The sequence below is a fragment of the Bos indicus x Bos taurus genome, chromosome 7 (genome assembly GCF_003369695.1).
Source record: "Bos indicus x Bos taurus breed Angus x Brahman F1 hybrid chromosome 7, Bos_hybrid_MaternalHap_v2.0, whole genome shotgun sequence".
Taxonomy (NCBI): domain Eukaryota; kingdom Metazoa; phylum Chordata; class Mammalia; order Artiodactyla; family Bovidae; genus Bos; species Bos indicus x Bos taurus.
The window spans coordinates 64,538,431-64,554,973 of NC_040082.1; the positions used below are offsets into that span (position 1 = coordinate 64,538,431).

Below are 16,543 nucleotides of genomic sequence, written 5' to 3' on the forward strand. Positions count from 1 at the left end.
TGGAGAGTTTTATGGGCAGTTATCAGGATAGTCTTTTTTTTCCCTTTGAGAAGGCTATTGGAAGATTTTAAGCATTACTATTTTTAAAACATTACTCTGGCTGCTAAGGAGAAAACAAACCAAAGAAAGGCGAGGGCAGAAGCAGGGAAAATAGGTAAATAGCAACCAAGCAAGTAAGAAACACTGGTGGCTTGGGTCAGAATGTCAGGTGTAGAGTTGTTGACAAGTATCAAAAGCTGGGTATTGGGTATTTCAATGACTAATTAAATGTCAAGTACAACAGCAAACCTGCACAAGTCATGAGGCAGAGCGGTCGGGAAGAAGGCCTAAGGGATGGAAGGGACCTTCTTGGGAAGGGCCCAAAGGGTTCATCTTGAAAGCAGTAAGAACTAATGGACATGAGAGCATGGAAATGACATAACCTTATGTTTATTTCAGAAGTATCATTCTGGCTGCGGTGTGGAATCAATTAGAAGAGCAAGATCAGAGGAAGCTAATCAACTTGACGGAGGTGTAGCAGTCTGAGCAATGTATGATTAAGGCCTGAATTAAGTCAGGGAAAGCAGGAATGGCAACAGAGTGCAGAATCTAACTGGATGTAAACATTGAGAGGAGGAGGAGTCAAGTAAATATCACTTCCAGGTTTCCCGCCTAGGTGGCCAGACAAATACCAACACTTCCACGGAGATTTCAAAGACTTTCAAAGAAATTTTCCGTAGTTATGGAAATACTCTTTATCCAGTTAAACGAATAAACTTTATAGATTTGTTAAATTTTATCAAGCTCTACTCTTAAGCGTTGCCCATTTCCCTGAAAGTTAATAATACCTCAGTAAACTACTACTACCTTACTTATTATTTATCACCCAACATATAAATTATCTTTCAGTAACCGCTAAATATTAACCAAATTTGTACATTAAAGATAAAAATCTCAAGATCCCATACCAGGGAACAATATAAACTGTTTTTGAAAAGAGTTCTAGTAAGAGCTCCCAATTCTCAGTTTTAAAAGGATAAAAAACAAATAAAGAAATCTGAGATCTATTTACAAAGTAAATGTCCATGTCACAAGCATTTATTGTAGCCCAATAAAAGCCTGCTGCTGCTGCTGCTGCTGCTAAGTCGCTTCAGTTGTGTCCGACTCTGTGCGACCCAACAGACAGCAACCCACCAGGCTACCCCGTCCCTGGGATTCTCCAGGCAAGAACACTGGAGTGCGTTGCCATTTCCTTCTCCAATGCATGAAAGTAAAAAGCGAAAGTGAAGTCGCTCAGTCGTTTCCGACTCTTAGCGACCCCATGGACTGCAGCCTACCAGGCTCCTCCGTCCATGGGATTTTCCAGGCAAATAAAAGCCTAGTCATGTACAAAGTTATGGGTGTTGTAAAAATGTTTGACCACACGCTCCTTTCAATTAACTTAAGAAAATATCCCGCGCTCACAAAGAACTAAAGTAGCGTTAGGGACCAAAGATATGGTCCAAACACGAAGTGGTGAGAAATTCACTTGGGATCGCCATTGAATGAGGAGATCCTGGTAAGCTCTGCGGAAATGGCGGGATCTCTTACAAGTCCTGGAGATCTCTTACAAGTTCCCGCTCCAGGGGCTCGAACCGGCCGATGGCAGAGCAGGGGAACCCTGTGCCTACCGCTCACCCAAGTACAGCCACTCCCTCAGCAGAGGTCTCCCAGCCCCTCCAGCAGCCGCGGGCAGCGCTGGCCACACGTGGGGCCGCTTAGCCAGGCCGGGCCCCGAGGCCACCTCGACTCCCGCCTGTTCCCCGCAAAGAAGCCGCTCGGCGGTCGGCGCTCCGCCTTACCGTGACTCCCTGCCCATACCGCCTGCTGTGGGAAACCGGCGCCCTTCGGAACCACGCGCACGAGATCCGGACAGATTAGGAGAACGCACCGCCCTCGGCACGCCGGGAAAGGGGTACCACTAAGAAGCGGCCGCAGCCACAGTGGCAGCTGCCATCCGAACGCAGCCAACGAAAACAAGACGTGCTGGCGCCCGCGGCAGGAAGGAAAAAGCGGGCCGGAAGTGGTTGTCGCTCCACAGCTCCTCCTATAGCCTGGAGGCCGCACAGCACCGGCTGCGCGAAAAGCGATTGCCTCCGCCGTTTTCCCTGCACAGTCACCGCAACCCGCCGGTCTCAGTGCCTCAACCTTGCAGACCCTGGGAGGGTCTTTCTCACAAGCAGCACTGAAGCGCCATAAATATCCCTGAGCTGTCCCAGGACGTACACTGATATCTGCCTTAAACTGAGCTAAGAGATGCTACAAACATTTCAATTCACTCTCATTTATATATTCATTTATACATATTGTTACGTGTCAGGCATGTTCTAGATTCCAATGAGCTTTCAATGTAGTGGCAGACATGAAGTGAAAGTTGTTCAGTCCTGTCTGACTCTTTGCGACCCAAGGGACTGTAGCCCGCCAGCCTCCTCTGTCTGTGGGATTTCTCAGGCAAGAATACTAGAGTGGGTTGCCATTTCCTTCTCCTGGGGATCTTCCCATCCCAGGGATGGAACCCGGGTCTCCTGCATTGCAGGCAGATTCTTTACTGTCTGAGCCACCAGGGAAGCCCAGTGGCATACATAGACATTAATACAAACACTTGCAGAAGTTTTGCAACAGGAAAGAGATTCTACCATAGGAGCAGAATTCAGAAAAAGATTTCCCTGAGGAGGTGACCTTTGAAGTAAGATTTGAAGACTGAGAAGAACTTAACTCCTTGAAGAGGAGGAAGAGCTAAACATCTGTACACAAGATTATAATGGCTCTCTTGGCAGCATTCCAATGCTTCCAATTCAGGGGTCCAGGTTGGGATCCCTGATCAGGGAACTAAGGTCCCACATGCCACAAGGAGCCACAAACACACACACACACACACACACACACACACACACACACACACACACAAAGATTATCATGATTCTTAACATTGTCTGCACTTGGGAGCTTAAATATGTGCATGCGGATGCATGTGTTCCATTCTGATAATGAGAAAGTCATTTCCTAGGCAGGTTGATAAGGAGTCTAGGGGTCCCCAAGGAGAGAGGGGTCTGGAATTCTCAAGGAGGAAGAAAGGACAAACTTTTTTCCCTTCTCTACATTCCTTAGGATTATATAACAATAATGTATCCTGCCTGAGGACAGTCTCTGGATTAAACCTTCTGGCTAATTCTGTTATCTTAAAATGTAAATTATGGGAGTAGGTCTGGTGAGGTCTTTACAACCTCCAGACATTCTTTGGATTCATTGGAGTCCCTCCTATGCATCGGGAATTTTCAAGCTTCTCAGGTACTTCTGAAGTACAATCCAATCAAGGTGGAGAATGACTCACCTATTGAACTCACTGAAATGTTGAGTTGTTTTAGCAGAAATCTATAAAGGAGTTGGGGACAGGCTCTCATTTACTTTACATGTCTCTGTACTATTTTATGTTCTTGCACATAAGGATGACAGTCAAGTTCCATATCTTCACTGTGGCAATCATTGCATGGATGTATGTCAAAATTCATTGAACTGTACACTTTATGCTTTTTTTTTGGCCATGCCACAGCCTGTGGGACATCTTAGTTCCCAACCAGGGATCAATCTGAATCCCCTGCAGTGGAAGCACAAAGTTCTAACCACTGGATGGCCAAGAAATTCCCTGAACTATATGCTTGAAATTGGTGTGTTTTACTGTATGTAAATCTTACCTCAATAAATTTGAATTTTTAGAAAATGAAATCAAGAAGTTAAGACTCCAAGACAGGCTTCTGCCCTTCATCTGTGATTTACTGACCACTTGCGGCAGCAGTGCAGTCCACGCCAAGGATAAGGAGAGCCTGAGCCAGTATGGGACAGAATGGACATCAAGGAGTCAAGTATCAGAGCCACTGTAAATTGCTTGTATGTGGCCTGAAGGTTAAGGAGTGTGTTTCAGTCTAAAAGAAATAAGAAACTACTAAAGATGTAAACTGTGGAACAATAAAAAGTGGTCAGATTCTGGATGTATTCCCCAGGCAGCTTTCCAAACACTAATTGATAAAAAGGATGTGAGATGCACTGGTAAGGGGAGGAATAAAGATGACTCCTAGGTTTTGAACAGAGCTACTGTGGATTGCGGTAAATTTGTGGAGATGAAAAAGGCCTGGACACAGCAGATTTGGTGGGAAAAGGAGAGAAAAATCAGTGTTTCTGTCTACTAGGTATCCAGAAGGTGATAATGGCTGAAAGCGAATGTGTGCGTTTGGAGTTCAAAGGAGAATGAGATTGGATAGGGATCATACTTTATAGAATGTATAATACAGATCTTCCTTGACTGAGGGTGGGGTTGCATCCTGATAAACCCATAGTTAAGTTTAGTGACTGAACTGAAGTTTAAAATACTGTTAAGTGTTAAATACATTTAATATACCTAACCTACCCATCATCTCAGCCTACCTAGCCAACCTTAAATGTGCTCAGAACTCACACATTAGCCTACAGTTGGGCAAAATCATCTAAGATAAACTCTACAATAAAGTGTTGACTATCATGTAATTTATTGAGTACTGTACTGAAAGTTCTAGAAGGTATTGTAGGTCATCATAGAACCATTCAACTTCAGCTTCTTTGGCATTAGAGGTTGGGGAATAGACTAGGATTACTGTGGTATTGAATGATTTGCCTTGAAAACAGAGATCATTCTGTCATTTTTTGAGACTGCACCCAAGTACTGCATTTCAGACTCTTGTTGACTAGGAGGGCTACTCCACTTATTCTAAGGGATTCTTACTCACAGTAGTAGATATAATGGTTATCTAAATTAAATTCACATTTCAGTCGATTTTAGTTCATTGATTCCTAAAATGTCAGTGTTCACTCTTGCTATCTCCTGTTTGACCACTTCCAATTTACCTTGACTCATGGAACTAACATTCCAGGTTCCTATGCAATATTGTATTTTACAGCATCAGACTTTACTTCCATCACCAGTCACAACTGGGTGCTGTTTTCACTTTGGTTCCGTCTCTTCATTCTTTCCGGAGTTATTTCTCCACTCTTCTCCCGTAGCATATTGGGCACCTACTGACCTGGGGAGTTCATCTTTCAGTGTCCTATATTTTTGCCTTTTCATACTGTTCATGGGGGTCTCAAGGCAAGAATACACAAGTGGTTTGCCATTCCCTTCTTCAGAGGACAAGATTTTGTCAGAACCTACCATGACCTGTCCATCTTTGGTGGCCCTGTACAGCATGGCTCATAGTTTCATTGAGTTAGATAAGGCTGTGGTCCATGTGATCAATCTGGTTAGTTTTCTGTGATAGTGGTTTTCATTCTGTCTGCCCTCCGATGAATAAGGATAAGTGGCTTATGGAAGCTTCCTGATGGGACAGACTGACTGTGGGGAAAACTGGGTCTTGTTCTGATGGGCAGGGCCATGCTCAGTAAATCTTTAATCCAATCTCACCCTGCTTATTTAACCTATAAGCAGAGTACATCATGCAAAGTGCCGGGCTGGATGAAGCACAAGCTGGAATCAAAATTGCCATGAGAAACATCAATAACCTCAGACATGCAGATGACACCACCCTTAAGGCAGAAAGCAAAAAGGAACTGAAGGGCCTCTTGATGAAAAAGGAGAGTGAAAAAGTTGGCTTAAAACTCAACATTCAAAAAACTATAAGATAATAGCATCCGGTCCCATCACTTCATGGCAAATAGATGGGGAAACAATGAAAACAGTGTCAGACTTTATTTTCTTGGGCTCCAAAATCACTGCAGATGGTGACTGCAGCCATGTAATTAAGACGCTTGCTCCCTGGAAGAAAAGCTATGACCAACATAGACAGAATATTAAAAAGCAGACACATTACTTTGTCAACAAAAGTCCATCTAGTCGAAGTTATGGTTTTTCCAGTAGTAATGTATGGATGTGAGAGCTGGACCATAGAGAAAGCTGAGTGCGGAAGAATTGATGCTTTTGAACTGTGGTGTTGGAGAACTCTTGAGAGTCCCTTGGACTGCAACATCAAACCAGTCAATCCTAAAGGAAATCGTTTCTGAATATTCATTGGAAAAACTGATGCTGAAGCTGAAGCTCCAATATTCTGGCCACCTGATGTGAAGAACTGACTCATTTGAAAAGACCCTGATGTTGGGAAAGATTGAAGGCAGGAGAAGGGGATGACAGAGGATGAGATCATTGGATGGCATCACCGACTCAATGGACATGTGTTTGAGCAAACTCTGGGAGTTGGTAATGGACAGGGAAGCCTAGCGTGCTGCAGTCCATGGGGTTGCAAGGAGTCAGACATGACTGAGTGACTGAAATGAACAAAGTTAAAAGCAGAATGGCTTATGGGAATAAAACTTTTAAGTGGATCATCGTGGAGTGGCAGACGGGGAGCTGCAGCTCTCTGCCACTGCCCAGCATCACCAGAGAGCAGTATACCGCAGATGGCTAGCCCAGGAAGAGATCAAGATTCAAAATTTGAAGTATGGTTTCTAACAAATGTGTCACTTTCACACCATCATAAAGTCAAAAAATTCTAAGTCAAACCACCCTAATTCAAGATGCTTCTGTACCTGGTATCTGAAGCCAGGGAACTGGATGAGGCTATGAAGAACTTAATGATAAAGTTTGAACAGATTCTTTAAGTCACTTTCTCAAATTTCTCAAGTGAGGCCACTGAGACGTGGGAAACAAATTCAATCCCAGATCATTAATCTTTTTGGAATCTGAACTGGAACCAGAACTCAGGTATCTGATACCCAGGCCAGAGCCCTTTCCCAGATACTTCATTTCTAACTCCCTTTTAAGAGATTACATTCACATGACAATTCTAACTGGCTTTTTATGCCACAGCATATGCATGGCAAGTTTACAGAATTTCTATGTCCTTGAAGAAGTTACCTTTACCTATTAGCAGAGATGAAAGAAGTAATTATAGTCCACTATGTCCCCAATACATCATTTATTTAACAAACTGACCTGGCTTCCAAAGCAGATTTTGATTTTAATTACCCTAGGCCTGAATCTCATAACTCTCATTTTTAGTACCAATTTTGTGTCCACATGTCCATTTATACAACTAATAAGACTAAAAAGCTACTGGTCAAAGACGTCACCTTTCAACAACCATTCTTGTCAATCTAGTATAAACATATCAGATCCCTGAAATTTCTAAGTAAAAAGATTCTTAATTATCCCAAACACTAATAAACTTCCATCTCCATTTGATACAAGTCAACACACCTAAGCAAACTCATGTCTTCTCTTTGAAATACATTTGATAATGATCTACAAATACAAAAACTGTGCATATGTCAAGTGACGAAATGGAAGAAATAAAACATGTAATCAAAAACCCAAATGTCTTCCCAGGGCCTGGGGAGAGAGTGACAAATTCAAGAATGCTATCTAATCCTCTAGATATTAGATTTCTATGGACTTAGGGGAAAATATGTGCTTGTAATCTTACTCTGAGTCAGAGGAATAGACTTAAAATGCTATACTTATTGTCCATTATTGTGGTTCAAAATAAAAAAGGCTTCGTAATAAAAAAAAGCATGTGTTTTTAATATCACAAGAATTAAACAGATCATACAAAAAACTACAGAAATGAAAAAGAAAAAAAACTAGAGAAATGTAATAACAAATGACATTAGTTATGCTTTATACTCTTTTAAGACAAACCTTCCAAATATGACAGTGTTGCTGTTGCTGTTGCTAAGTCGCTTCAGTCGTGTCCGACTCTGTGCAACTCCACAGACGGCAGCCCACCAGGCTCCCCCATCCCTGGGATTCTCCAGGCAAGAACACTGGAGTGGGTTGCCATTTCCTTCTCCAATGCATGAAAGTGAAAAGTGAAAGTGAAGTCGCTTAGTCATGTCCGACTCTTAGCGACCCCATGGACTGCAGCCTATCAGGCTCCTCTGTCCATGGGATTTTCCAGGCAAGAGTACTGGAGTGGGGTGCCATTGCCTTCTCCAATGACAGTGTTAACTTAGTTAAAAAAGGATGTATTCCTATTGGGTTACATTCCTAAGTAAATTTTTCAAAGCCCATTTTTGTCTAACCATTCTATCAGATCAGATCAGATCAGTCGCTCAGTTGTGTCCGACTCTTTTCGACCCCATGAATCGTAGCACGCCAGGCCTCCCTGTCCATCACCAACTTCCGGAGTTCACTCAGACCCACGTCCATCGAGTCAGTGATGCCATCCAGCCATCTCATCCTCATTCTATACTACTGGTTAAAAAAAAAAAAACTTCTGAAAATCGAAAACTCAAAAGTAAAAATTTCCAATTTTGAAGTTTGCTAACAAAAATTTTTGGAAAGATTTCATAAATACCTATTAATTTCACATGTATGAATCTTAATCATTTCCTCCATTAAATATTTGTGCTGGAATAAAAATGAAAATACTGACTCAACATGGTTACCTTATGCAGCCCTTAGAAGTTAAAATGTTCAAACTAAACAGACAATTTGAGTTCTTCCATTTTATTTTTAAGATGGCTCCATTTCTTAGGACAGAACAATACAAATACAAGAAGCAGTTCTTGGGACCGGTTGAGACCACATTCATCTGCCCTCTTAAGCACAAGCTCAGCTCCCAAAAGATAAATCACAAATCCAAGAAGTTAGGAAAAAGTGTAGACTAGGAATTCTAATCAAACAAGAAAAATCAATTACTGACACTGGTATTCTAATCATCGCATCAGTATTAATACAAACTCAATCCTTTCTAGTCAGGTAACCAGTCATTCCATTCCTAATCAAATGGTTTTACAAATCCAAGAAGTAAAAGAATTACATGAAGGTGTAAACCAATATTCTTCCTTTAAAGACACTGCAATATAGAAATTATTTTTTGTAAGCTTTTCTTCCTGAGTTCTGCAGGCGTCATGGTACCTCAGAGCCCCAATAATCAAGCAGTTCATGACAAAAGATAAAAGTAAAAAAGTAGACACAGAGATCTGTGAAAACTTCGCCCATTTTGCTGTAAGTATCCATTGATCGATTTATCACTTCGGCAGGAATTCCAGATAATAGAAGTGCAGCTGTTAGTACTGTTGTCTTTATCTTCTTTTCACTCTGCATAGAGAAAGACTTAAATAAATATTACAGCTTTCAGAAGACTACTTAAGCTCTATAAAAAACATCAGTGCTGTTATTTTTGCCTAACTGATTTCAAAACCGCTAATGAAGTTTTAAGACATCAATCAACAATATATTAACAAACATTTACTGATCATATAATATGTAAAGGAACAAACTGCTCAGCAATAAGGAAGACACTATTCTTGCTATCAAAAGTTTAAAAAAAACCCTATATTGGAGATTAGGATATAAATAATAATTTAAGATATATACAAAAGTTTAAGACAAAAACAGGAAAGCATTCCCAGACAGAATATAAATACTTGCATGGATAATGTGTGCTATAGTGGCTCAAAGGAGATAGAAATTACTTCAGTTTTTAATGTACAAATAAAGCATAGAGAAGGATTTCAGGAGGAAGTAGAATTAAAAAGCAGGACTTCAAATTAAAGAAAACAAAACAAAAAAAAACAGACATTTGAGAATGAGCAAGATTTACAGGAGCAGAAGTGAGTGGATAAATCCTATTGTAGGGTTAAGTCTCATGACAACAAAAGTCAGAAAACTGATAGATGTTCTGGAGGACAGTCAATCATTTGTAACAGAATCAAAGGAACATTCTGTAGAGTCAAGCCTAACTGCCATGCAAAGAATTCACGTTCGATTTCATATGTAATAGGATGTGTGCGCGCATGTGCACACAAGCTTAGTCATATCCAACTCTGTGACCCTAGGGACTGTAGCCCATCAGGGTCCTCTGTCTATGGGACTTTCCAGGCAAGAATACTGGAGTGGGTTGCCATTTCCTTCTCTAAGGATCTTTCCAAACCAGGGATCGAACCCTCATCTCCTGTGTCTCCTGCACTGCAGGCAGATTCTTTACCACTTGAGTCATGAGGAGCCTATGCAATAAGATACAAACATTTATTCATTAAACATTTATTTCCTAGTATAATTTTCTAGTCTCATTCTTTAAGAGATTCAAGGCTGAATTTTCATTTAATGATTCGGTATCACCAAATCCAATCCAATAAAAATTTATTGCAAAAAATTTTTAAATACAAAAAGCTGTAGTTATCCACGGGAAATCAAAACTTATGTCCACAAAAAACTCATTCAAGAAAGTTCTTAGTTTCTTTAGTCATGCCCATCAATGGAAAATTAGATAAATAAGTGGATATACTCAGTCAATGGAGTATTACTCAGAAAAAAAAAGACAATGATTCTACTGATGCACTCAACAATATGGATGAATCTCAAAAATACAATGTAGAATGAAAGAAGCCTTGCATGAAGAAGTATGTACTGAACAATCCCATTTATATTAAGTGCTAAAACAGCTAAAATTAATCTATGGTAGGTAAAAGAAAATCAGACCTTCATGGTACGGGGGCTGGGACTGCCTAGAAAAGAGCATGGTGGAACTTCCTGACAGTAATGTTCTAAATCTTGAAAGGATTTGGGTTTCACAGGTTGTCAAAACTCATTAAAGGTATAATAAAGACTTGAGCATTTCAATGTATGAAAAATTTACGTCAAAACAAAGAAAAAGAACCATAAAGAAACACTGAATTTTTGTTGATATGTAAGCTGAAATGTGTAATGGAAAAATATGCTGATGTCTTCATCTACAACATACTTTATAATGCACCAAAAAAAGAAAGATGTATTTTTAAAAAGTGATGCATTGAAGATGTGTAGAAAACTGAGTAAATATATGATAAATACAATGAAATTTTCATTACAGAATCTAGGCGGTAACTAAACGGGTGTTAACTGCATAATTCTTTCAATTTTTCTGTTGAGACCTGTTACAGCAAAATGTTTTGTTAAAAGAATATTGTACAGTAATTTCCCTTTTCACTCACCCATTTCACTAGTAACCAATACACACTCTATCATAAATAACCAGTGCTAATAATTTCATGTAATATTCTTCCAGAGTTTCTTTACACATATACAAGCAAAATCAAATACATATAATTTTCCTCCTTTTTACAAAAAAAGGAGTATACTATAGATGCTGGTCTATATTTTTATCTTAGTATTTCTTGACAGGCTACCATTATCAGCACATGGAGACCTTTATCATTCTGAATGGATACACCATAATTTTTTTAAACGAGTCACTTATTAGTAGACATTTAGGTTGCTTCCAAACTTGTGCTACTGGAAAACTAAAATCAATGTTTCAAGAGCAAACGTTTAAACAAATGTTTGAATTAAAACTACATTCTTGGAAAGGATCAATAAATACATATATATTTATATCATAAAAACATTTCAATTAAAAAATGAAATTACTTATCCTTCTTTACTCTTACTTTGAGTATTTGACTACATGACCCCTCAAAAATATGTTTCAGATCTATTAAACACACACATGAGGCCTATCAGTGCATTGCGGCTCAGATGGTAAAGCGTCTGCCTGCAATGCGGGAGATCCGGGTTCAATCCCTGGGTTGGGAAGATCTCCTGGAGAAGGAAACGGCAACCCACTCCAGTATTCTTGCCTGGAAAATCCCAGGGACGGAGGCATCTGGTAGGCTACAGTCCATGGGGTCGCAAAGAGTCGGACATGACTGAGCGACTTCACTTCACTTCACTTCACTTCAAGCAAACAGTCAAGTAGCCATTTTTTAGCAAAAATCTCACACAAAACACAATTACTCAAATAAGCTTATCTTACTGGCAAGCCAAGTCCCATAGTATAACTATAGTCAAGTAGACCAGGTCCACACTGATACTCCTCATAATTCTGCTAAGTATGGCCAAGCGTGTTTTGCAAGTTATCAGACCCTTGGCATTAAAGATAAAGTGCACTGTTATTAAGCGCTCAGAAAGGACCACACTAACTGAAGATAACTGAAGCCATTTTTAAATTAACTTTCGCTATTAGAAACAAAATGTATTACTAAATTTACTAAGTAATTAAGTTAAACACTTTCTTAGACAAGTACTATTCAAACTCTGTAATGAGGCTTTCCCCCCAGTCCATCGTGGACTAACATTTTTTGTAAAATACAATAAAAATGTTACAGTAATGCCAAATTGCTATAAAAGTTTCTAATTACTTTTGGAACTGAACTTGGTACAAACAGAAACAAATAGTTTGAAGATCCACAGTGGTGAGCCAAACAAATCTGAATAGCACTGATTTAAACCGTAAGTATAAATACTTTTTTAAAAGTTCTTGAAATCATCTAGTCGTTAATCAATCTAAATATATCACCCAATTTAGAAAAAAAATTAATTTACCTTGGGAAAATATTTGTATAGTCCCATGTATGCAAGTTGTAAAGTAAGAAATGGAGCAAATATGGACTGTGAAGATAGAAGATAAAGTTACATATTTCCAACATAATCATTCAAATCACAATAAATCAGACTAACAGCAGTGATAAAATTCCAAGCAAAAAAACCGTAATAAAAATTTAATTTTAGTGGCTGAAAGCAGTCTTGTTTCTGCAAAACGGTGACAAATACAGAGGTGTGATTTCCTTAACATAAAGCATGTTTCTCATGTTTTATGAGGGAGGATACTCCTTCAATATTCCCCAAAATGCCTCTCTCTCAAAAATTGACCTTTTAAGTAATTTAAAGTGTTTGGTGGCCACTGATGTATAATGCATCATGCAGAAACATCCCTCTCATCTAGAGGTATTTACCTGACAATTTGAAAGCACATCTAAAAGGCTCAATACTCGCAACAGATGCCATACATACCTCAGTCACACTTTGGGGCAAGAAATGAATTCATTTCTGGCCCTCAAATAATGAGGTGTTTGTATTACAGATAAAACAGCTTGGTTATCTCGCTTCTCACACAATAAAACAGAAAATATCAAAATAATACTTCAGTTACATTTATTTCTAAAACTAAAATATCATGAAGGGAGTAAAGGAGCAAGCATTACTAAATGGAAGCATAGTAAGAGCAGTGATTAACAGCTGAAAATCCGACAGCAAGAAAAAAGTCCAGAAACCCAAAAAACCTCAAACAAAATGAGGCACAAAAATAGGACATAATTTTAAAACACATGGAAGTGCAGAGGCCTTTAGATAAAAAAGAAAAAAAGCAGCTCTGCATCTCACTAAATACTGAAAGCTACAATGAAAATTTATCATCAGAAAAAAAAAAATCTGTTCAACAGAATTCTCTTTAAGAAAAAACTGGCATAAAGAGAGACTTTTAAAGACTTTTTTGCTTAATAACATTAACCTTAATTATCTGAAAATTTATTTATGTGCCTGGTACTTGGTAGGTTTTCTTAAAATGTCTACTGCATGGAAACACCTCAAAGACCAAGACACTGAATATAAGTTGTGCTTTTTCTTTTCTTCACATACTGTAAACAGTAAAACACATCCTACCTTTCAGAACAGCCACTGGCATCTGAGGGTACGTGATGGACTGCGGTTATGGTAACAGTACAACATTATAAAATGCTGAATGCCTCTGAACCCTAAAAACATCACATCACGTTCAGGACCAAAACTGTATTTTAGTATTTCAAGTTATCCGAAAAGCGGTAATTAATATATAGGATGTGTAGGTAATTTACCCTTTGGTTTTGGAATGAAACTGCCTGGGTTTAATCCCAGTTGTCACAATCCCAGTTGTAATGTGACCCTGGACAAATGATTTCACCTGAGTCTTCATTCCCTCATCTACAAAACAGATTCAAAAGATACCTGGCTCATAAGGATGAGGTTAAACAAATTAATATATGTAAAGCACTTAGAATGGTACTTGGCATACAAGAAGATTTTAGCATTATCATCAGGCTCTGTATTTAACTGGAACACTTCATTCTGTACCTAAGGCAAACAGCAGTTTATAACACATCTCCAAACAGTCACATGGATCACAAATATTACATTCATATTAGAAATGAATCTTATGGATTAAAAGCACTCATCACTATAACCAATTTTCATTTTCCACTGTTTCTTACCAGATATTTGCAAACAAAAGCTCTAACTCCAAAGGCAAGAAGAGCACAGCCCACCAATCTAAATATTCGAAAAGAGTCAAATTCTTCTGTTGTATTTCCATCTTCTTGACTGGGCTTTTCACTAATCAGCTGTTTCCTTAGCTTCATTGCTTCTTCAAATCTGGAGAGGTACTGTTCCAGGCCGTGGCGAGAACCCCTCTGGACAGAGTCGGCTGTCAGGTCCCCTCTGTTCCGCTGCCGGAGCTCAAGGCTTATATCATTACTGCACTCAGAAGGTTTAATGAACGAGTCCAGTTTGTCTCCCAGCTGAGTCCCCTTTACCTCGGCCACTCCAGTCTGGTCAGACGGTCCTGTACTGACTGAATCACCCAGCACTACTCGCTTTGAAACCGAAGGAATGGTGAGGGAGTTCAGTTTATCAATGTCCTGCTGTTTTGATTTTGTTTGACTTTCTTCTTCTGAGAAAAGAAATTTAGAAGCCTTAAGTATTACATACTGGACAACATCTTTCTTGTTAATATTTAAAAATATGCCACTAGAGCTAAAATTTGGCAGCCTCTGAATTAATACTGATCCTTCATAAAGAAACAAATTCCTTCCTCTACACACACAAACAAAATGTCAGAGTATTCTTTCAGAGGATATAACCCAAACTTTGGGGACAGAAGATAAAGCTAATAGACAAGTTGGGAAAGAGTTAGGAACGGAGATTTTCTAAAACCACTATTTTTAATATTACATTTCTGAATCCAGAGTCCGATCAGCATAGGGTGTGGCACATCCTACCGGTTTGCGTAACCCTTCTACTGTCATCTAGGAGACATTAGAAGGTACTTCAGCACTTTTAGGATGCTATTCCGGTTTAAAACAAAACAAAGGTTGGGGGGAACCTTTAATGACAGATTAAATAAAAATCTCAAAGCAAAAGAACAAAGAAAATGCTTTGGGAAAGAATATTCTGCTATTAACCATTAAAGGAGAAAATGTGTCTCCTAACAATTGTTCTAGAATTTGAAATACGGCTCTTACCTCTCTTTGCAGTTTTCAGTGGCAAATCTGTTAACTGTTTAAAAATTCAGAGTTATAGCTAAAGCCCCACAGAGCAAAAGTCACAAGGATCTAAGGAACTTGCAGCCAGTGACTGAAGGCCAAATATTAGAGGCAACACTAAATAGAAATTTAAGAGTGTACAGTAAATACAGGGGGGAAAAATTTTTTTTTAAGAAACCCATTGTACATGTCACTGGGGGAGAAATGAGTAACTCCTTTCAGTGTTGAAGGCAGTTTCTGACATCATTCATATCAATCTCTGCACATTACGAGATAAGGCCTCAGATGGGCATGTTTCCCTTGTTGGGTCTCTAAAGAATGGTCGCTCCAATTTTTATCACTTGTTTAAGAAGGCCTGCAGATGACAGTGTCGAGGGCACCGCACAGACACCAGGATATGGGGCCGTGATTCACGTCGGACGAACTAGAGGGGCAGTTCAATTAAAGACAAGCTCATGGGGGCCGAGAGAACAAAAAGAAGGCAGACGCTAGGGAAGGCACTGGAAGGGAAAGCATTTACAAGGGGAAGAAAGGCAGGCAATCGTCCTGACGGGCACGGTAGGTAGAGCAGTCTGGGAATAAAATGTGCGCCCTTCAAGAGAGGCGAGGGGGTGACGGGGCGGGGGTGGTGTTGGGGCCGCCTCAGAGTTAGTGCGCATAGGGTATACCACGGCAGAGGGTCTCAGGATCGAGAGCATTGCAGTTTGCGGCGGAAAACTGAGAAAAACGAGAAACTTCCTGCGGTGAAGAAGTGAGAACCTGGGACCTCATCAAAGGGGCGGGGCCCGAGGAGAGGTCACAGAGCAGGGCTTGGTCAGAAAAGTCTAGGGGTGGAGGAGGGAAAGGAAGAATGATTCCCAAGACTCAAAAGGGATGACAGGAAACTATGGGGAACGGAGGTTCTCACCCGCGCCGCTCCCCGGCCTGTGAAAGCCCATGATCCGGTTGATGCGCTGTTCCGAGTTCATGAGCAGCTTTCGCCGCCGCAGCTCCGCCCGACGCTGGGAAGCCGACAGGCCTGAGGCAGCCGGGGCCCCCGGCCGGTCCCCGCTGTCGGTCACCGGCTCCATCTTCCCCTCCACTGTCCAGGAGTAGTGACAATGACGTGAGCGGCAGCCGCGGCACCCAAGACTTCAGACTGGGCCGCAGGCCGCGCGTGCCCCTACCGCTGTGGACCCGCCCCCCAGAGCGCAGGGCCGCATATGCAGCGTAAACGGGCGCGCTGCTTGTCGGGACCAAGCGCGAGATTTGCGCCGCCATCTTGAGTGAGGGCATCCTTGGCCGCTCTAATTCCTCCCACCTGGGCTGGTCCTCAATGCTCCTCCCCCGCCACCGGGCCCCGTTGCCGTTCACTCGGAGGTGAAGAAACCCGGCATCCAGTCTGACCCACTGGAAACGTGTGATCAAGGAATAGACTCCTCCTACATGATGCCAGGAAGCAAAATGGAGT

The 16,543-nt window shown here is 40.6% G+C and overlaps 2 protein-coding genes across 4 annotated transcripts in view; both read right to left on the reverse strand.

The window, feature by feature from the left end:
* Nucleotides 1-2,030, reverse strand: part of DDX46 (DEAD-box helicase 46) — a 51,671-nt gene extending 49,641 nt beyond the window's left edge. For both annotated transcript variants that reach the window (XM_027546470.1, XM_027546469.1), the window contains exon 1: nt 1,821-2,030. In XM_027546470.1, coding sequence (XP_027402271.1) covers nt 1,821-1,837 — 17 coding nt within the window. In that variant the 5' untranslated portion in view covers nt 1,838-2,030. The remainder of the gene's footprint in view (nt 1-1,820) is intronic.
* A 6,439-nt stretch (nt 2,031-8,469) lies between these two features.
* Nucleotides 8,470-16,284, reverse strand: CAMLG (calcium modulating ligand). Of its 2 annotated transcripts, XM_027546471.1 has the most exons (4): nt 16,001-16,282; nt 14,044-14,501; nt 12,344-12,409; nt 8,470-9,079 (listed from the first exon to the last, which is right to left on the reverse strand). In XM_027546471.1, the coding sequence occupies exons 1-4, from the start codon at nt 16,161-16,163 to the stop codon at nt 8,888-8,890; spliced, it is 879 nt and encodes a 292-aa protein (XP_027402272.1). In that variant the 5' UTR covers nt 16,164-16,282; the 3' UTR covers nt 8,470-8,887. The 2 variants fall into 2 exon arrangements, with proteins under 2 accessions (XP_027402272.1, XP_027402273.1); XM_027546472.1 differs by lacking the exon at nt 12,344-12,409 and having other exon boundaries at nt 16,001-16,284.
* Nucleotides 16,285-16,543: the final 259 nt, after the last annotated feature.